The sequence below is a fragment of the Gossypium raimondii genome, chromosome 12 (genome assembly GCF_025698545.1).
Source record: "Gossypium raimondii isolate GPD5lz chromosome 12, ASM2569854v1, whole genome shotgun sequence".
Classification (NCBI taxonomy): Eukaryota; Viridiplantae; Streptophyta; class Magnoliopsida; order Malvales; family Malvaceae; genus Gossypium; species Gossypium raimondii.
The window spans coordinates 44,561,861-44,583,516 of NC_068576.1; the positions used below are offsets into that span (position 1 = coordinate 44,561,861).

Consider the following 21,656-nt stretch of genomic DNA (forward strand, 5'->3'; position numbering starts at 1 on the left):
CTTAAATTCATGCATGGTTTAAAATAAAATAATATTGATCAATTGAATTTTAGTTCGGTTGGAATTAATATTATTATCGATGCAGGAGTTGGTGGGTTTGAACATTCGCAAATTGAGAGGGGGTTATAAATAGTTATATTAAATTTTTAAAGCAAATTTATTGATAAATTTTAGTTTCTTGTTGCAATGATATTTTCCTAAATAATAATATTGTTATTCATAACTTTTTTTTCATATTTAATTAATAATTTCATTTTTACTGTAACTATTTATATAGTAATTATGACATTATAATTTACAAAAAAAGATATGTTACTAAATTAGAAATAATTGGATTAGTTTTAAAAATAGCACATTTAAAGTTTTTTCTTTATTTTTTTTGGCCAGAGCACATATAAAGTTGAGAAAAAAACAAAGCACAGATAAATATAAATAGTCAGCCATGCAAAACGTCACTTTCGTTAAAAATCGTTTTGCCGTTTATTATCGTCCTTTCTCTCTCTCTCTCTGAATCAAAATTTCCATTTCCAAATTTTGTAATCGACGTAGGAGCATCCATTTCTATCCCACATTGTCTTCTCCAATCCAAATCCCTCTATTATTTGGGTAAAAAATGGCGACGATGACGAGCTTGATTGGGTTGATAAACAAGATCCAAAGAGCCTGCACCCTCCTTGGCGATCATGGTGGCCAAGGAATGTCTCTCTGGGAAATTCTCCCTTCTGTTGCTGTTGTTGGTGGCCAGGTCAAAATTCCTTTTCAATCCATTTATTTATTTATTCACGTTTTGTTTTTACACAATTGTCTCTCTTTTTTTTAATGGAAAATCAGAGTTCTGGGAAATCTTCGGTTTTGGAGAGTGTTGTAGGGAGAGATTTCTTGCCTCGTGGATCTGGTAATTTTTTTTATTTCTTTTCCTGGAATTTGGAATTTTAATAATAGAATTTTTTTAAAGAGGAAAAGTAGAACACTTAAATGTTGGTTCCTGGTACTTAAAAGATCATTTTTTTTTTAAGTAAACAATTATAATGCAGTTTTATCACTTATTAGTTTAGCTAAATATATCATTTGAAAGGTGTTATGGATCATGACTAAATTGGAACGGATCCGCCACGATCTCTATTCTAGATTCCAAATCATGCTTATGCTGTGATTTATGATTAAAAATGACATCCACCCATATACTATGCGAAGTTGGTTATGATGAAGAACGTACTCCTTTCAGAATCTAACTTCTTTTTCTTGCTCTCTAAGGCATTGTTACTCGGAGGCCATTGGTGTTGCAACTTCATAAGACAGAATCTGGGACTGAATATGCAGAGTTTCTTCATTCACCAAAGAAGAGATTCACTGATTTCGGTATTTCCATCATGGTGCTCGATCATTTAAACTTTTGAATTTGTTATCTATCCGTCTTCTCGAAATTATTAACTTACTTTTTGGTGTTTATGTTGCTTTCTTGGGTGATCCATGCATGAAATTCATTAACTTCTTTCTGGGGATGGGATAAGTTTATAGGTACCAGATGAGACCGAATAATAGGACTTCTTTGATACAGAAGTGCAACATTTGTTTTATGCTGGGACAGAGTTCTATCCTGTGATTTATAGGATATAGACTGAGTTTGAGGTTCGTGTTCTTCTGGATTAATTTTCAGATGCATTGTATATGTCAAGTATTGCATTATGTTAATATAGACAGCTTCTTTTTCCATCACTTTTTGAAGTAACAGTGCTTGCCCAGGAAGTAGATAACTAGATATCCAGTTATTTGATAAAAAGAAAAGAGAAAAAAAAATCCTTCCATTCCATGATTGAGGTATAATTTATAAAAAGAATTTTTCAGTTGAGTAGAAGAAACAATCATGGCATTCTTGTAAGAGGCTCTGCAGTTGTAGCTCCGAAGGAGTGACATTAATTCGGAATCTACTATAAAGTCTACCAGCGTAAACCATATTGCGTTGGCTTCGTAAATGTTAGGTTTGATGACAAGTGTTGCGTTGGTAACTCCACGCAAGGCACCTTTACGTTCTATCCTATATATTTTGGTTAATGATCAGAGATTGATGGTCATCCCATGCACAAAGCACTTAATAAGCCTCGAACAACCATGCAAGTAGCTGTGTAATGGTAAATTCAGACTGCAGAGGAATAAGCTTGAACAATTTCCTCCAAGATGAAACTGTTTTCTTTCATCTCCTTACCAACATTATTGTTTCCAGTTTCTAGTTCCTTAAGTTATCTTCTCCATATATCCGTATAATGATTGTTTACTTTAAAAATGATTGCTGCCCCATACTTGGTCAGATTTTTTTTTTCCATTACTCATTTCTTTTCATGTTCTTGTTTTATCAAAATTCAGGTGATTTTATCATTAACAAGTAATGAGAATACTGTTTATGCAGTTGCTGTTCGTAAGGAGATTGCAGATGAAACAGATCGAATAACTGGGAAGACAAAGCAAATCTCTAATATTCCAATTCACTTGAGCATATATTCTCCAAATGGTCTGCATTTATACCACCCTCTTAACTATACAATGAACGAAGTTTTTCTTTTCTTTTATCAGATAACCAGATATAATAATGCATATCTACTTCCATTATCAACTTGAGCATATATTGTAGTGGATCATTCTACTCAGCACACTAAATTGTGCTCTTATTATAAGATTGTTCCATTATCAACTTTGATGATTTAGTCATCGAAAAATGGAACATGGGTGAACCTTTTTTGTTTACAATTATACAGGAACTGAACACATTTGTGGAAATTATGATTCTACTCTCTCCATCCCATTTGTATTGTGATACCCTTCTCTCTTTCTCTCTCTCTCTCTCTCTCTCTCTCTCTCTTTAAATATTGCTCAATCAGTTGTTTGCTCATTCCTTTGTTGTTCCTCTGAGGAAAGTAAGATTGTGGACAAGTACCCCAGGTTTTCAAGTTTTAAGGGCCAAATATAACTGGATGTTTTCCTCTCTAAATATATACATGAAATAGAGAATAAAACTGCTTTTCTAAATCATAAATGTAATTTCTCTTCATCGATTGTAGCTCATCATACACTTTGAGTTTGATCAAGTCATGAGAATCATTACCTGTTAACAGATAAAAGTGCATTGCGTCAAAACTCATACCAAGTACTTCCATCAGGAGTTTCTTTGAAGGAGACCCGGTAATGGTGGGTGTTCTGCTCCTCTTGGTAGTACCTCTTTGCCTGGAACTTGTATATGGCTTTGCCACTGTTTCATTTTAACTGTGTGACAGTGTGTATTGTTGCATTATGATTTGGTCTTTCATGAGATGTTGTTCCTACGTTTATTCTTTTAGTTCTTGTTTTCTTAAGTCCCCCGTGGTAAAGTCTTGATGTCCTTTTGGTTGTTCATTACGTCTTTGGTTAAGCCTTTTAAGGTGTTTACTGGTTCGATTTCTATGACTATAATGTGTTTGGTTTTATTTGGCAGTTGTCAACTTAACACTTATAGATCTTCCTGGGTTGACAAAAGTTGCTGTAGGTAATAACAATAGTTTTTATTTTTTAACAAACTAAGATTTGATCTCCCTCTAAGCACGCAACACAGAATCATTAATCGTGAAGGATGTGTCTATGGTTTTTGCAGAAGGACAGTCGGAGACTATAGTCGAAGATATTGAAAACATGGTGCGTACTTACGTTGAAAAGGTGAGTTACTTGACTTTCTGATATCTTGAAGGGTGACATAGTCTTTTCAATGCTAGATGTATTTGGCTCGGATATACGATATTCTTACAATGAACAAGAAAGATGAACTCAATCAAAAGTACGAACCTGTAAGTCTGGGAAACAAGTGACCATTGTAGTTCATTATTTATCCCAATTTGAGAGAAAACGATGATTATTTAACACACAAAGAAAAGATAGATAGACACAGAGTTTGACCAATATTAATCCAGGATGGATTAAACTGCTATGTCCTAATCAGGAGTACATTCACAATGATAAGATGGATAGATTAACCTGCTATGTTTAATTAAACATATGCACAATGAAAAGATGGATAGACACAGAACTTTTTGTAACCATTTGATTCAGGATAGATTAAACTGGTACATTTCAATTACGAATAGATGCACAACTATACAATAGATGATTATTAAACTGGTTTAGGCTTCCACATTTCACAGACATTGTTTAACCAAGAATTTTCATTAATAAAGGGTTAAATTATTATTTGGGGCTTAAATTTGGTAATTTTTTTATATTGGTGTCTGAATTTTTTTTTTAATTTAAGTCCAGAACTTAACAATTGTTTCTACATTGGGAAGTTCAAGTTAAGCCCTGAACTTGGCAATTGTTCTCATATTGGGTCCTAAACTTTAGGATTTTCAAGGACCAAATTGGACCCAAAAAAATTCAAGTCCCAATGTGGGAACATTTGCCAAATTCAAGGTCTAACTTGACCAAAAAAAGTTCAGACCCCTATGTGGGAACAATTATTAAGTTCAAGGCCTAACTTGGACCCAAAAAATTTTCAAGCCCCAATGTGAGAAAAATTACCAAATTCAAACCTCAAAATGTGATTTAACCTTAATAAAATGGTCAACGTGTGATATGTCTCTCTACCATGGAGCAGTGATGGAACTTCTATATCATTCAATCTTCGGGTCTAGTAGGTGCCACTTCGCTAAATAACTCATCCTTACAGAGAATATGGCCATTATTATGATATTCTAGGATTACTATGTTTTCACGCCATAAATTTTCTCTGTTTTGTTTTATCTATAGGTAATAGGAGCCATTGCTGACTAAGATCGATCAATTATAATCACAAGTTTACCTCCTTAGTTGCTATCCTTAAAATTTTTCAATTTTGTTTAAAGTGTCTTTAAAGTTCCTAGCATGGTGCCAACCAAGGCTGGCTCTTCTAAAATGAATTAAGATGATAACAAGCTTGTTAATCATCCTATCTAAAACCAAATTGAGAATAGATAGATAGTCCATAAACGTTGGTTGATACCGCTTAGTACTTCTCGCCATTTATAGTACCAATACTAATAATTGAAACAAATTGGCATCACCAAAATATAATAAGATTATGAAAAACCTCAAACTTAATGAAGTGGTACAATTTACGGTTTTCTCACGTTTAGGCATTGTTAAGCATCCAACCTCAATCCAATTGGAAATAGAAGAGGCACAACTATAATATACGACTACATGAAACCTAATACTTAAGAGAATTACATAACATTCCTCATTTATAGCTCATATTGCCTACATGTGAACAACCACACTAGGGGTCGTGTACCTTATATACGATTAGGCGGGAAGAACAACATTGCAAAACCTAGGTCTTTATACCAACAACCACACCAGAGGCCGTGTACCTTAAATAGGATTAGGCAGGAAGAACAACATTACAAAACTTGTTTAGATACCATGTTCAACATCTGATCTTAACTCAATTGGTAATAGGTGAAATGAAGGAATGAGAGGGACGCGTGCGTAATAGGATTGCAAAATTGTTCTAGTCATAGATTGGCCTAAGACTCTAGACGAACAGAAAAACATTTGGAATTCAACTCAATTTGAAACGCAAACAATCCAAGTCAGAGGTGGAAGAGCAGCAACAAAAATCAAGTAACAAAAGAATAGGGAGACCGAATTAAGAATTAAAGCTCTTGAAGGAATCCAAGTTGATTAAGGAAACACTTGTTCTTGATGAATTTCAAACGAAATCAGACTGTCAATTAAGTGAAAACAAACTATTAACATATTTGAAGAATAAAGACTAAAACTGAATGAAATCACAAGAAAGATTAAAGGGGAAGTTCGGACAACCAAGAACAATGAAAAACCTAGTATTTGAAGTAATTTGGGTCATCACTGATGAATAAAAAGTTGTCGAATTGAGATTTAAATAAAATAAACAAAACCAATTAGAACTTGAATGAAAACAAATGGAAAAAAGAAACCCAACAACAAAGAAAGGTAGAAGCAGCCCAAAAAAGTCCAAGAATGAGTAGAACAAGGTTTCTCGGAAGAGAATAAATAGTTCTTGAACTCTTAAGAAGCCTCTAAGCATATTGAAACAAAAATAACAAAACAATTTAGTAGAATGAAAAATTAAGCCAAAAGCAAACTGTTTTGTAACAAAAGATTTCAAACAACAAGAAAAGCAAAAGAACTCTTATTTTTGGATGATTTTCTATAAGAGAAGATAGGAGAATGCCCTCTTAATTGAAACAAGACTTGGAATTAAGTAAATTCAAATATTAGATTTAGGAAAGAAATAGAAAAACAAAGAAAAGAAAAGTGATGGAAAAGATGAGAGTGGCGTATAGAAGTCCTAATAAGCATAGGAAACAAGATGAATCCTGTAACACCCCTAACCCATCTCTGTTGTCAAATTAGGGTTACGGAGCATTACGACACATATTGAAACATTTAACATCATTAAATCATTCATATATTAATTTAAATATCAATAATCAAAACTAAATATTATTCATAGCATAAATACATTTAGGGGCCTAAACTCGAGCTTACAAGACGCTAAAAATAGTTTGAAAACAACCAAGGACTAATTTGAATCAAAATAGAAAAACTTGAAAAATTTTGTAAATAAGGGTCATACAATCATGTGACAGAACCCAGACCGTGTGGCTTAGGACATGGTCGTATGGCTACCTCACGCGTCTGTTTGCTCAGACCATGTAACTAATTGCGACAGTGTGAAAAATCCTACTCCTAAAATTAATGAGGCACACGGCCATATGTGACACACGGTTGTGTGACAGCCCGTGCCCCAGGCCGTTTGCACCTTAAAAAGCTTCCAAAACAAGGCAAACTTTCATCTTAAACTTAGGTACTAAACCAAATCAAAATTAACAATTTCCATACTTTAAAGACACATTTAAACAAGCCTAAAACATGTAAAACATTCAACCTAAGTGTCTAACCAATGTGTCATCATTGAAATCACAATTCAATTATCAACCTTATTTCACATGTCACATCAAACTAATTTGCATTCAAGTTCATAAGTTCATACATAAAACTAATGTCAAACTTACCATTTCTTCTAATGTATTCACATTCATTCATATAATTATTCAAACACTTATATAAGGTTTATATCAAATGACCAAAACAACTTTATATGAACATAATCACCAAGATTAAAGGCATATGCACAAGCAAGCTAATACTAATCTTAAGTATCTTTGCATCAATCTCATATGTAACACATGTAGTAAATATTCAAAATATATAAAAAAAATACACCTATTACATGACATATAACCCAAAATAAACATATCAAAATCTACCAAAATCTATCTAGATAGCATGATCTTCAAGTTGATCCTATCGCCCGACTCTACAAAAATTTATCTACAAGGAACATGAAAAATGACACGAGTAAGCTTCAATAGAGCTTAGTAAGTTCAACGGTTGAAACAATAAAACTTGCCGTATGAACATAGTTATTTCATTAACAAGATTAAAAAATAATAAATCTTGTCAATCATAGTCACTCAACAGGTGAGTTTATACACGTACATATACAAGTTGCAAAATATATTTAATCACATGAGATTATTCAATATCAAGTCAAGATATACATTCAGAAGACCATGTAAACACTTAGATTTAATAACATGTCATATAACCATTGGAAAGCTGCCTGATGAACGATATAAATAGATTCAAATACAAACACGCCAGAATGCTCAAATGAGCCAAGCCAACCAAAAATACACCTGGGAACCAAATGCCAAAGCCCGTAGGCTTTATATCTGCCCCAAAAACATACCAGAATCACTGTAAATATAACATGATAGTCCATAACAAAAGCTGGACATCGGTATATTCAGTGGTAAGTAACAAATCAAAAGTCATCATTTCATTGCAAGTCAACCCCGTACCGCACGCAATATAACCTATTGGCATGCCAATTGTATCCTATCCTATATTTGTCGGGGCTCAATACAAGTAATCGTATGACATTTTTTTTCAATTTTGTTGTCTATCAGTTTGTAACAATTCCAAAATATAAAGATATATTTAACATCTCACAACTCAAAATTCAACATAATATTGCAAATTACATCTTATAAAACCATATGAACTTACTAGGGCTAAACTGCAGAGTTAGTAAAAGTTTAAGGACTAATCAACAACTTTCTCTTTTCCTCAGTTATCAACTTGATCTTCATCTATAAAATAGTTTATTTTATTTTATTAGCTTCAACTTCATATATTATTAAATTTAGTACATATTCCTTTTTATTTATATTTTTTACAATTGCCCCAAATTTTTACATTTTATTCGATTTAATCCCTAATATTAAAACAAGCCAATTTTCACAATTACCTCATATACTCGTTTTTGCCAAACATTCTATATAAACAACCCTTAAATTATGAAAAAAAATTCAATAAAATCTTTCCAATTTCACATTTTATCTATTTAATTCCTAAACTCAAAACTATACAAATTTACTATACAAAATAGTTCAAATCTATCATTAAGCTCCAGACTCAAGCATAATCTTTAAGAAAGCTTAAAAACAATGGTGAATTTTAAAACTTTAATAATATTATAAATTAGTCCCTAAACTAATTAAATATCATTACAATAATCTCAAAAACGTAAAATTCATGAAAAATGGATGTGAAATACACTTACATGCAAAGGAAATAGCAAGAACCAAGCTTGAAGGCTTAAAATGTATGGAGTTTCGATGGAGAGACTTAAAATGGAAGAGATGACAACATGTTCTTTTCTATTTACTTTTATTATTTTAATTATTTTAACTTTAGATTGTCTTTTGGCCCAAATATAACATCTCTTGCACCTTCGTTAATATGTTTCTTTACTAAGTTTCTGTTCGAAATTTTCACTTTTGTAGCCGAACTGCATCATATTGGCCATTTCTCCTGCTAATCAAGACATTGCCACTTCAGATGCCATAAAGCTTGCAAGAGATGTTGATCCGTCAGGTTTCTAAAAATTAGCTTTATGCATGTATACTCTTCTGAAGCATTGCTATTCAATAGGAATTGTCCAATGAGCGAGGAGATTTACATTTTTTCATAATATTTTCAGGTGAACGAACTTTTGGTGTGCTAACGAAACTTGATCTTATGGATAAGGGAACAAATGCCGTGGACGTATGTATTTAATCATACATAACGCATCAGTTCCTCGATCATAGAAAGCATGCATAATATCTACTGCAAATGTTATATCTACATTGCAGTTTAGACAAAATCATCCTCAATGGCATGGAACATTATTACCACCTAAGTCCATGGTTTATGCCTTCTCTTCTTATTTTCTAAGACATTCCTCTAGGAACTATTTCTTTCATTTTATTTTTCTTTTGGATGTAGTATATACTTGTGTATGGTTGTGGCATTGGTGCATCATGATATTAAGATGTAACATCAGTTAGAAAAACTCCCATGTAGATGTTAAACCCATAAACATTATAATTACTCGATATAAGTCTTTCAGGTTCTCGAAGGAAGGGCATACAGGCTTCAACAGCCTTGGGTTGGAATTGTCAATCGTTCTCAAGCTGACATAAATAAGAATGTTGATATGATTCTTGCTCGTCGAAAAGAGCGTGAATATTTTGAAACAAGCCCTGATTATGGGCACTTAGCAAGTAGGATGGGATCAGAGTATCTTGCAAAACTATTGTCTGAGGTCCTTTTCAACTTTTTATTTTATTTATTTGAATTAATTTTAATATTAATAAATCACAAAAGCTTTGTACATCTCTCTAAATGAGTCCTTATCTTTATTGTTTTTATACTCTTCTATTTCAGCATTTAGAGCTTGTTATCAGGCAGCGCATACCAAGCATCATTGCTTTGATAAATAAGACCATTGATGAGCTCAATGCAGAGTTGGACCGTATTGGCAGGCCTATTGCAACTGATGGAGGGGTAAACAGTTTAGATCTTTCAGAACCGGCTTGCTTAGTTTGAATGGGATACTTCCTCAGTCTAGTTCACTTTAGTTATATTAAATGTATGTACAGGCCCAGTTATACATGATTTTAGAACTCTGTCGTGCATTTGACCGTGTCTTCAAGGAGCACCTGGATGGAGGGTAAGGGTAAAGTACATAATTTTTAGCTTTTTACTACTCAGCATTGAAACTTCTATACTAGTTCTGTGTTGATTTATTTTTTTCCAGTTTACACCCTTACTAAGTAATGAGAATGAGGCGTAATTCCTTAGAACATTCCCATATTGGGATGTGTCTAGTGATTATAAGACTTGCAATTAAGGAAACATATCATGCAATCAAATAAAGCTTCAGTTCTGACCTATGACTATCGGCTATACTTAGGAATTAGAAAGCCTTTCCAGTACGGTTACTAGTCTGTGTTGTCTGTTTGGCTCTTGTATGGAGTATCTCCTACTCTTAGAGACAGTCAACTATAAAAATTAACATACTTAAAAAGTTCTATGACATTACTGTCTTATCTTATGAAGTATATTTTCTATTAATGTGGTTAGCTGTGCCAGTTCCTGTAGTATAATTCTAACAACATTAAGTAATTGGTTCAGGCGACCTGGTGGGGATCGGATATTTGGAGTTTTTGACAACCAATTGCCGGCTGCTTTGAAGAAACTACCCTTTGATCGTTATCTTTCATTAAAAAATGTCCAAAAAGTTGTCACAGAGGCTGATGGCTATCAGCCACATTTGATTGCTCCAGAACAAGGATACAGAAGGCTGATTGATGGTGCTATCAGCTATTTCAAAGGGCCAGCTGAAGCCTCCGTGGATGCTGTAATGTTCTTACTTTTGTTGTAGTTGGGATAACTTTCAATTCAGAGTTATGAACTTATGATAGATGCAAACAGAAATTACTTTTACATCGAATAAACACGCTCAAACAGACACATTGTTATTACATTTGGTTCTCCTAAAATAGTCAAGTGATTCCTTTGTAGGGGTAAACGGTGAGCATTTGTGAGTTATTTTCCCTTGGACTCTTCAAAAGTTCAATCATATGTGTTTCTAGTTGCCCACAAGGTGCTAGAGAAACTTGAAGGAAATAAGTAGTTACTGAAACTACAATGGTATTATCTACTTGTTCTTTCTTTCTCTCTAGGGATGGCAAAGGAAACTACAGGTTGAACTTATTATTATTACTGTAGATATTAAAAAAAGAATAAGACTATATCCGTCAGAGAACTTCCAAGGGGGGAAAAGGCCAAAACCTCTTAGACATGAGAGAGCTTATGCTTTGGCATCCTCTATGAAGGTAGATTTATAGTAAAGGGTTTTCAAATTTTGAGGTTTGTGTTTCTAAGCTTTTTTTCCCCTCTCCCTCCTATTTGAAATGGTATAGCTTCTTGAAAAGAGTACCAAACTTGAATAAGGGGACCTATTTAGGATCACATTGTATGGTGTTGGTTTGTCATGTAGACCACCAGGAAGATTTATAAGAACTCTTGACGCATGCTATTTGTGGATGTGGAAATCAAGGGATGAAGACTAGTATTTGGTAAAAAGTTTTTGGAAGTAATTATGTTGATTGAGGCTTGTTACAAATATTTTAGTAATAATTTATTGACTAATGGTTGGTAGAGATAATTTATGAGTAAGTATTGCATCTTGTAATAATGCCCATTATTAGGACCTAATGATATCATGCTTTGTGATAATTCCCTGTCTTTAGGATTTTAGCAAGTATAAATAAGATTCTTTTTTTTTTCTCTCTAAAACATTCTCTTTCGTCCTCTTTCTCAACAAACTCGTTTTCTCCCAAATTTCTCTTCTTATAGGATTGGTCCTCACAAGTCTAGCTCTCATAAGAGGGTACATTTGAGCCTTTGTTTCTATTAGTATGTTGCTACTTTTTATTATCAATTTCTACAGATTCTTTTCTAAGTTTGCTAAAAGTGAAATTCCTATATGACTCTTATTCTGACTGTTGAATGCCATGTGCTTTCATCTTTAGGTGCACTATGTATTGAAAGAACTTGTAAGGAAGTCGATTGCTGAAACACAGGTAGACAATTCTTGCTGCAGTATTTCTTGTTTTGTGCTGTCAGTGTGAAAGTAGTAGAACTTAATCCCACTGGCATTTATATATATTTTTTGTCATATACTTTGAAGTCGCCGCAAGCTGTTGAATTTACAAGAGATCTCGCATCTCGTTCACTTCATGTTATAGCGGATTAGTGTAGGGTTATCATCCGAGGTTAAACAAAAGATTTTACCTTAATGAACACACAAGTAATTCTTCTAATTATGACATTTTTCTTGAGTTGAAAGAAAAGGATCTAGATAACGAGGACAATAAAAATGAACTCAGCTACAATGACAATCTACTGCTTCCTTTCAATAAAAATAGAAAGATGATTTCTAAAGTTTCTTTCTGAAATGATTCTAACTACTTATTGGATTACTGTAGATAACATGCAACTTCAATTCAAATGCAGGAATTGAAGCGATTTCCATCGCTTCAAACTGACATAGCTACTGCTGCAAATGAATCTTTGGAAAAATTCCGTGATGAAAGCCGTAAGACAGTTTTACGGCTAGTGGAGATGGAGTCCAGTTACTTGACAGCCGATTTTTTCCGAAAGCTTAATGCTGAACCAGAGAAGAACCTAAACCCATCTGACAAGAAAAAAAATGCAGAACCAGCCAAGAATCCAAACCAATCTGGCCACACTGGTGACCGTTTAAATGAAAGTTATCTCAGAAGGATTGGTATATGAACTTCTATCTTTTGATCTTTTTTTTAGCTCAAATTGACATACATGGTGATCTACGATCCTTTAACACTTAATTTAGAAGAAATATTTCAACAGGATATGACCTTCCAAATACAATTAAAAACTTGGAAAATGTCGAGCATGCCTGTGTCAAGTTATAGTTCCTAAATTCAAGCCATTCTTGGAATTATCGAAATTCCTTGATTCTAACAGTATCAGTCCATTTTAGTAAATTCTGTTAATGGTTTCTCCTTAAGATGTTGAATTGCTGACTTAAATTCTGTTTCTTGGTACAGGATCAAATGTTAATGCTTATATAGCCATGGTTTGTGATACATTGAGGAATACTATACCGAAGGCGGTGGTTTATTGCCAAGTCAAGGAGGCCAAGAGGTCACTGCTGACCAACTTTTATGCCCAAGTCGGAAGTAGAGAGGTAAATGATTTTAAAATATATTACACTTTCAGCTATGTTGGACCAACTTTGTTTTAAGAGGTATTAGTGTCTGACATATTTGAATATGATACTCCAACCATCTTTTAAATATGTGAAAACATCTACAAAAATTTATACCTAAATTCAAGTAACATTCCACAAATTTGAATTTAAGAGTATACGAGTTATATGTGGGGTCTGGATTCAACTTTTATGTTGTTTAAATTGGAGTATTTTATTGAAAAATCTAAGGTGAGTAAAATTCAATTTGATATAAAATATATATATTTGAGTTATTCGAGTTGAATTTTATAATCCGAATAATAGATTGGTGTAAATACTTTTTGGTCCTGTCAATTTTGAAAATGAGCAAATTGGTTTCTCTCAAGTCTCAACAAAATTTCTAAAAAATTAAAATAATTTTTAAAATTAAAATATTTATAAAAATTCCAAAATTATATTTTTAATTTTTAAAATTTTCTAAAGAATATATAAAGAAAATTAAAATTTTAAAATTTTCTAAAATAATAATTTTGATATCTAAATAAGTTAATTAAGGTCATGGACTCATGGTAAAGTGTTTTTTATTATTTTTTGAAAAAGTTTTCAAATATATATGATTTCAAATTTATGTGATATAACATGGAATTAGTTATATTGTAACGTGATTTTAATTTAACATGTTTATTTTTTAATTTAACTCGAACAATTTCACTTGATTTAAAAAAATTCAAATCGAGTTAAGATGATAAAATAGGACTCGTCAACTCGATTAACTCAAAAAAAATTCACTCAATTTGATTGAACGCTCACCCTGAGAGAAACCAAGAGTTTCGATGTTATTTAGACCGTTTGTTTTTCCCTAAGTACAAGGATATGGTCATTTAAATATATGAAAAAGCTTTAAATAGATTAAGGAGACGTCAAATCTGAATAGCTAGATTAATTTATCCATTTAGATTGCATTGATTTCTAGAGAATAAGGTTGAACCTCAAAAATTATCACACACAAAATTTGTCTTTATATAAAAGATCTAACTTAAAAAAATGGTGGGTGAACTAATAGCTACGTTACTTGAATTTAGATGCGAGTGTTAGAAATGAATATGCGTTGAGAGCAGTTTGATTAAAATATTTTAAAATTATATTTGAAAGATCCTTTGAGTTGTTAGATTTGACTATTCATGCTTGTATTGTGATTGCATATTTTCTCGCTTAAAACATTTCATAATTTTTGATGGGTTACTATAAATTTTACCATTTTGTATGTATTGGTGTGATGTTGATATGCTAAAAATGGTGGGAGGTGCAGAAGGAAAGACTGAGTGCAATGTTGGATGAAGACCCTCAACTGATGGAAAGGCGAATTCAGATTGCCAAACGTCTGGAGCTTTACATATCCTCAAGAGATGACATTGATGCTGTCTGTTGGAAGTGATCCCCTTTTCTTCTCTCTATTATTCCCATAGATTTTCTTTTTCTTTTTGGTCTAATTTCTAAATCATGGCAAACTGCTCTGGTTCATTTGAATGATAATGAAGATTGATTTGAATCTGATAAAAGAATAGTTTTTCAATTAGAAATATTTAGAAAAATTCACCATTTGCTTAGTTGTAAATTGATTAGTGTTATTTTTCTGATAGGATGATATCAACCTCGACCAGCCCAAAATGCATAAAACTTTTTTAAACTCAAATGAGTTTAAAAAACAAATCTTCCAAATAAAATGGCCCATGCAGATTTCAAATATGCCATCTTCACGTTATTTATTTTATATTAGGGTAAATTATACCAACAGTCACCTAAATTTCATGTCAGTCACTCAATTTTAAAAAATAACAAAACAGTCACTATATTATCAAAAATTGACAAATCAGCCATTTATTAACATTTTCCGTTACAATCTTAATGGGACCGCTGATGTGATAAGTTAACTAGTTGATGTGACCAATTAACTTGCCACGTTGGAAACCTAATTAACCCAATTAGCTGACGTGGCAAATTGACATGGAATTTACCCAAAATTTACCTAATATTAGGGCCCAGACTGGGAAAAAAAATTTGGCAGATGGAACTTGGAAAAGCTCTTAGCTATGCCATGAAGCTTGATTTTTTTCCATAGTAGTGAAAATTGAAGTGAAAATATTGAGGTTGGCATCAAAACAGTTGATTGGGCTAACATCAAGGGAGATCCCGTCATAGCCCGTTCATCGACATCGGTTTGGTCGGAGCTCCTGCTTGTGGCGATGTTATGAAGCATCAAATCAAAATCGATGACAAAATAGCAAAAATTAGCAAAAACAAAAATACCAAATAGCAAGCATCTAAAATTAAACCAGTAAAAAAAAACAAGAATCCCAAATTGGCTTGCATCAAAAGAGAGAAGTAAAAAAAAACACACTAAAAAAGAAGAGAATCAAAAGAGAAGAAACCCACACCCATTTCAAGTTTTGCGGGTTGGAGAACTCAAGCCAGTTCGATGATCCGAGTGGTCAAGAGTCATGTTTGGTCGAAGAAAAACTGTGGCCGGAATATGGTGGTGATCAGGCGGTGGACGACAAAGATTTGTTGAAGCCTTGTTCGAAGCTTTAAGGTTTTAATCTTGGGATTTTGAAAGCCTATTGGGAAATCTGAAGTGAGATTTGAAAAAAGGCAAAGAAGAGCCATTTGGTGATGACAATTGGCCAGAGAAGGCCATAAACGACGGCGATTAGAGTTAAGAAAAAAAAAGAGAAAGAAGAGAAGAAAAAAAAGGGGCAGAGATTCAACAGATAGTAGTGAACTGAGTGGTGGCTCTACCTTGGAGGAACAAAACAACCATAGCCAAGGTATGTCCATTTCTTCTTCTTCTTCTTCTCCTCTCCTTTTTTTTTTTTCTCTTTTCTGCTGCCCAGCTAGGGCTATGGGGTTGTTTAAATGACAGCTAACCCTCCATTAAATGTCATATCACTTTTTCGCTACGTCTGTAATGAAAAATGGTTAAAATGACTATTTTGTTATTTTTCGAAAGTTGAGTGACTGAATTGAAACCAAAGTAACTGTTTTGTCAGCTACATCAAAATTAAGTGAGTGTCGGTGTAATTTACCCTTTATATTATTTAGGTAAAAACCCCTAACCAACTGAGCAAATAATAAAATATTATTATTTCTACCACACTTTCATTGTATCATTTTAAATTGTTAATCAAATATTACTCAATTAAAATAAAATATTAAATGCACAAAAAACTATTAACAAACTATTACTCAATTGAATTTTGAAAAGAATATTATTCAATTAAAATAAATCACAAAAACTATTAATTAAATATTATTCAATTGAAATAAATTAAAATATATTGAAGTTATGCAAATAAAAATTGTTATTAATATATTCAATTGGAACGTGCATACAATTAGTTTAATTATTTTAATAAATAGTGATAACTATATCTATTAGTTATGGTCAAGAACACTAGTGGTACACATGTAAGAAAACAATTTGGATAAGTTCACACTTATTCTAATAATTTGGATACATTTGTAATTTTAAAGAAAAATAGCTATTAAATATATTTTTAGATATCTGCATTTCTTTTTATTTCCTGTTATTCTCACATCTAAATTTTAAAAACTACAGTAATAGATAAAATAATTTCTCATTTTAAAATACCAAAATGTATAATCATCTCGAATCCTCCCTTAAATGAGTACGAAAACTCTATACATATAAAAGGCACATTAATGTGTGTATAATCATTTTAAATATATTTTAATCTATGCATTCAAAACATTTTTATATAATATAATCATCTTAAATCCATTAATATAAATAATTATATTTTAATAATTCAATTACGATGAGGATGATTAAATTCATCACGCAAAAAAATTATCAAACCCTATAAAGTTACTTTATTACACATATAAAGCTTTATTGATTGAGGAAAAAAATGAAGGTGGATGCTAGTAATGCGCCTAAAAAGACAAAGCGTCATAAAAACTTTTATGTAATGGTATCCGGAAAACACTGAATATAAAAATCAAAATGAAATGGAATATACACAGGCATTAAAAACACGCACACAATCTGCACCAAGACCAAACAAGGCAAAACGTAGAAGGCGTCTGGTAAAAAATTGTGGAAGAAATCACCTCACATACAGTTGTGTTCGGTAATGGTGATGACCCATGAGTTTTAAGTTCTAAATCATGAATCCAAGTCCTGCCTGCTTGCTAAGCGCAACTCGTGCAGTTCGTTGAGTAGCAATTCCTCCCCCGTCTGTCCGCCTAATACCATGACCCTAGTCCCTCCAACCACACACGTACCATGACCCCAAGCAAATTTCGGTGGTTGCCCAGGAACATTCAGTGTCCTCCATGGTGGTTTCTCCTCTGAAGGATCAAGAAGGAAGAGCTGAGAAGGAGAGTGCAACCCAGCGACTGAACCACCAAATATAATTATCCTCCCACAAGGCATGCTTACTGCAACGTGATCAAGTCGAGGAGGAGGTATGACGGCATTTTGGTTACCGACGCTGGTGAAGGCACTACAGTCTAGTTGCCTCCACTGTGGTTCTTCATCCTCCAAATCAATAGTGTAGGCCTCACCTGATCGCAGTTGCAAGTTCCCACTCTTTGCCAACCCTCCGAACATAAGAATTTTAGTTCGACTGTAAACCGAAAGTGAATGGCCTAACCTAGAAGGAGGTGTCCATGACGATGGAATCTCTTTCCATGTTGGTTTTTCAGTAGTGAGATCCAGAAGGTATGTGTCACTTAGAAGCACTCCAGCATCCGTACACCCACCAGAAACAACCAACTTAGAACCATCGACCGTACACGAGCTATGCCAAGATCTGGGGAGAGGGGGGGTTCCACCAGATACTTCTCTCCATGAAGGTTGCTTGGCATCCAAGTCAAGAACAAAAACATCATTGAGCAACCCTTGCCTTCCACATCCTCCGAATACCACCAACCATGAACCATTCAGGCACGAGAGAGTGTGGCCCCAGCGCCCAGGAGGAGATGATTCCACACTCACCAGTTGCCACTCCGGATTTGCAGCTTCAAGATTGAGAACAAATGTGTCGTTCATTGGCTGCATGTCGACTCCCTCCCCTCCAAAAAGCACAAGACGGTTCCCTGCGGCACAAGCACTGAAGTTGCAACGAGAAGGCTCTACTGCTCCTCCAACAGTCAGTTTCCTCCAACAAACAGCCTCGAGAGTGGTCAGTTCTCGGGCAAGACGTCCCCACCCCAACTTCCTAGTCATCATATCCAGTGTACCAGTGACTTCCTTTCCCCAGGCATTCTGACATACCATCTTCCTCACATGCTCATTTTTAGTTAGTTGACGTATCCTTCTGCAGACAGATCCAATAGAAGCAACATCCCTTGGTGTCAATCGTGATAAAATGTTATAAGCCAAGACTTCATCAGAGAGTTGGAGTATCCCACATATTTCTTGATGATGATTAAACAGTGGATTTCCACTCAAATAAGAGCATTTAGATGACTGATCCAACTGCTGCTTACAAGTCTCTTTGAAAACCGGATATGAAACATGGTTCAGATCCAGTTTTGCTTCGGAATAAACTTGAATACCGATAACATGTGTAACAATTCCATCATCATCACGTATAGGTGCAAGTTTTAACCTGTTCACCAATGGAGTGCCATCCTTCCTGAAATTCAGAAGCTCCCCTTCAAATTCAATACCTTCCTCAAGACATCTTCTTATCTCGGAAACAACAAAAGGATCAACCAAAGGGTGCCGTCTTTGAGCACGTCTGTCTCTATACTGTAAGAAACGACTAAAACAAAACAAAAGAATAAAATCCAACAAAGGGTCAATTTATATATTCTGAAATAGGAGCTTTCTAAGAGATGAGAAAAACAACACACAATAAGGAAACATAAATGGAGTATGCTTTAGGACATATAGAACAAATCAACAATATTAAACGAATCGGCTAATATTCATGACCATTGAAGAATAGACAATTATTGCAATTTTATCAAAATGATAATTTAATGGAGCAATAAAACTTGCTAAAAATAGCTTCAGTTTCTATATATGATCTATTAGAGTTTAATTAGATCAAATACTCCAATTCAGTTGACGCCTATGTATCCCGAGAGTATCTCAAGTTCTCTATATTTTACATACTCATACTCATAAAATGTAGGATGCTATTAAAAAATGAAACATGCATTATCAATGCCATTATATAGTGATGAACAAGAACTAGTTTTATGTTAATTTGATAAAATTTTAGCTTCATACCATCAAATGAGTAGAATTACTCTATTAGATAAACAGTCACTGTCTACATATTCTGATCAAGTTTGGATATTGAAACTTAGAGTAACAAATTAAAAACTCCATAAATAATAAACTTTCATTTAAATTCACTCCAAAAACAGATCCGTGAACTTTATGTTTAAACCCAAAAAAACAGATAAAATTTACTTGAGATAAAAAAAAAAAGAAGAAAGAAATTAAAAGTATCTTACCAGTTGCGACCAAGGACTTCGTCCGCTCGGTAACCGGTGAAAACCTCGAAGACTTTGTTGACATAAATGACGGGAAAATCAGGTTCAAGAGCATCGGAAACAACGAAAGAAGTCGGAATTGTCGGGTAATACAACAGCCCTGGCTTCAAAGGAAGCTCGCTATTTCCTTCATCTTCATCGTCGCCTTCTTCCTCCCTTCGTTCAAGCTTGTGGTCTTCATATTTCGAGAAACGCTGCCGTTTTCCACTGCTTGGCGTCACTTCTTCTCCTTTAGACATTATTTGCTTTCTTTTTCCTACGGGAATGTTGTGGGCTTCACTTCTCCCATTCTTCGAGATTTGTTTTGCTTTGTTGGAGATATTTTTGGAGATATTTATGTGTACAACTTTTACTACCCAAAAGGCCCTTCTTTACCTAACTTTTTGCAAATCTTGCCTTCATTTGAATCGAAAATACAAATTAATATTTTAAGAAATACGAACATCCCAACTCTGGATATTTGCCCCTTTATTTTAGAAAAAAGAGGGATACACCTATTCCAATCCTACCTAAATTTATCAAGAAATAGACCGACGAGATGAAAAATAAATTAAATAACGAGACTTTGATTTAATCAAAAAGTTGAAATCTGAGACTATATGTATATTCTCGTAACTCTAGATATATTATTATATTTCAAATTTTCAATTTCATTATATTTGTACTTATACTCTTTTCAAAAATGAAATTAGAAATTGACTAACTTAGATATCATAGTTTATATATTATTTACACGATCGATGAGATTATAATGTTAAATTGTTTTGAATCATCAATCTGTTTATTTTTATTAAAATCTCTCTTAAAAATTTTACTTTTATTAGTATTCAATATGGAGTTTTTTTTATCAAAAAATATTGAGTTTTTTAGTGTTTCGAGTAATTATAAGTATCAAACTATTACAATATAATCGGATTAAAAATCTGTAAGTCTAAACTAAAGTAAAAAAATAGGGACTAAATGGACTAAAATCTACACATAACAATCACACATAGTGAGAATTGAAGAATCGTGCATATAATTTCACATAATAAGTCTCAATTTAAAATGAATAATTATTCTATATTTTACTGGTGGAATAAAAGTTCACAAGCAAATTTGAGATATTATTATATATGTCTTTATAAAATTAAAAATAAAAATAAAACAAGATGCATGATATCTTAAACTTAATTTTGGAGTTTTTTTATTCCACTAACATTGTATAGGATAATTATCCTTTTCAAATATCAAATAAAAATTATGATAATTTCTTAATCCCATTTATGAGATTAAAAAATTCATCATCAAAATATTAAATAATTATGTTTAAAATAATTTGTTTAACTTTTTAAAAATTTATGTAAATGATGACATTAAATTTTAGTGACCATGCATGTTGAATTTTTTTCTATTTATTTCTTAAAATTACTATAACTTTATTGTTTTGGCATAAAAATTGTTTTATCTTGAATATTTTTGGAATTAATAAGTTGTAATAATTATTTTCAACAAAACCCGTGATTTTGAATTAAAAACCGAGAGTAGCAATTTGGTAATTAAACGATACCTAAGTGTCAAGAGATAAGAGGGAGAGTCCTTGTCTGTGTAGTGACAAACACGTGGCGAAGTGAAAGCCAAGAGAAAAATATCACGCCGACCCTGCCACATCATCAATCTCAGCAGAAGAAGATATTTATTGTAACCACGGTTCTTTCCTCGGTTGACTATATGGATTAATATATAATTTCTTGAGTTTCATAAAAATATTTATTTATCAATTTTAATTTTTTAATGTTTAATTTAAATTTTTCATCAAATTTTATAATTTAAACAATTAATTTTCGTCAAATTAAGACTATAGAAAACACACATAATCATCAAAATATATTTAACAATCATAGTTGACTCTAGATTTATTTTATGAAAATTCAAATCTATTAATATTAGTAATCAACTTTTATCAAAT

The 21,656-nt window shown here is 32.9% G+C and overlaps 2 protein-coding genes across 2 annotated transcripts; one reads left to right on the forward strand and one right to left on the reverse strand.

Annotated features, from left to right (window-relative positions):
- The first annotated feature begins 547 nt into the window (after positions 1–547).
- LOC105764379 (phragmoplastin DRP1C) lies at positions 548–14,723 on the forward strand. The gene is made up of 16 exons (XM_012582919.2): positions 548–745; positions 832–895; positions 1,255–1,359; positions 2,405–2,506; positions 3,464–3,514; positions 3,620–3,681; positions 8,895–8,985; positions 9,092–9,156; positions 9,503–9,697; positions 9,820–9,939; positions 10,035–10,105; positions 10,570–10,795; positions 11,973–12,023; positions 12,457–12,730; positions 13,032–13,171; positions 14,484–14,723. The coding sequence occupies exons 1-16, from the start codon at positions 614–616 to the stop codon at positions 14,607–14,609; spliced, it is 1,875 nt and encodes a 624-aa protein (XP_012438373.1). The 5' UTR covers positions 548–613; the 3' UTR covers positions 14,610–14,723.
- Positions 14,724–17,123: 2,400 nt separating this feature from the next.
- LOC105764380 (adagio protein 3) lies at positions 17,124–20,023 on the reverse strand. Its single transcript, XM_012582920.2, has 2 exons — positions 19,670–20,023; positions 17,124–18,966 (listed from the first exon to the last, which is right to left on the reverse strand). The coding sequence occupies exons 1-2, from the start codon at positions 19,945–19,947 to the stop codon at positions 17,361–17,363; spliced, it is 1,884 nt and encodes a 627-aa protein (XP_012438374.1). The 5' UTR covers positions 19,948–20,023; the 3' UTR covers positions 17,124–17,360.
- Between the last annotated feature and the right edge of the window lie 1,633 nt (positions 20,024–21,656).

Excerpts from the sequence above, each read along its gene's own strand:
- LOC105764379 (XM_012582919.2), top strand. The coding sequence starts at position 614 with ATGGCGACGATGACGAGCTTGATTGGGTTGATAAACAAGATCCAAAGA. Across the intron at positions 746-831 it reads TTGCTGTTGTTGGTGGCCAG|AGTTCTGGGAAATCTTCGGT; the intron begins GTCAAAATTCCT and ends ATGGAAAATCAG. Across the intron at positions 3,682-8,894 it reads TGCGTACTTACGTTGAAAAG|CCGAACTGCATCATATTGGC; the intron begins GTGAGTTACTTG and ends TCACTTTTGTAG.
- LOC105764380 (XM_012582920.2), bottom strand. The coding sequence starts at position 19,947 with ATGTCTAAAGGAGAAGAAGTGACGCCAAGCAGTGGAAAACGGCAGCGT. Across the intron at positions 18,967-19,669 it reads GAAGTCCTTGGTCGCAACTG|TCGTTTCTTACAGTATAGAG; the intron begins GTAAGATACTTT and ends GTTTTGTTTTAG.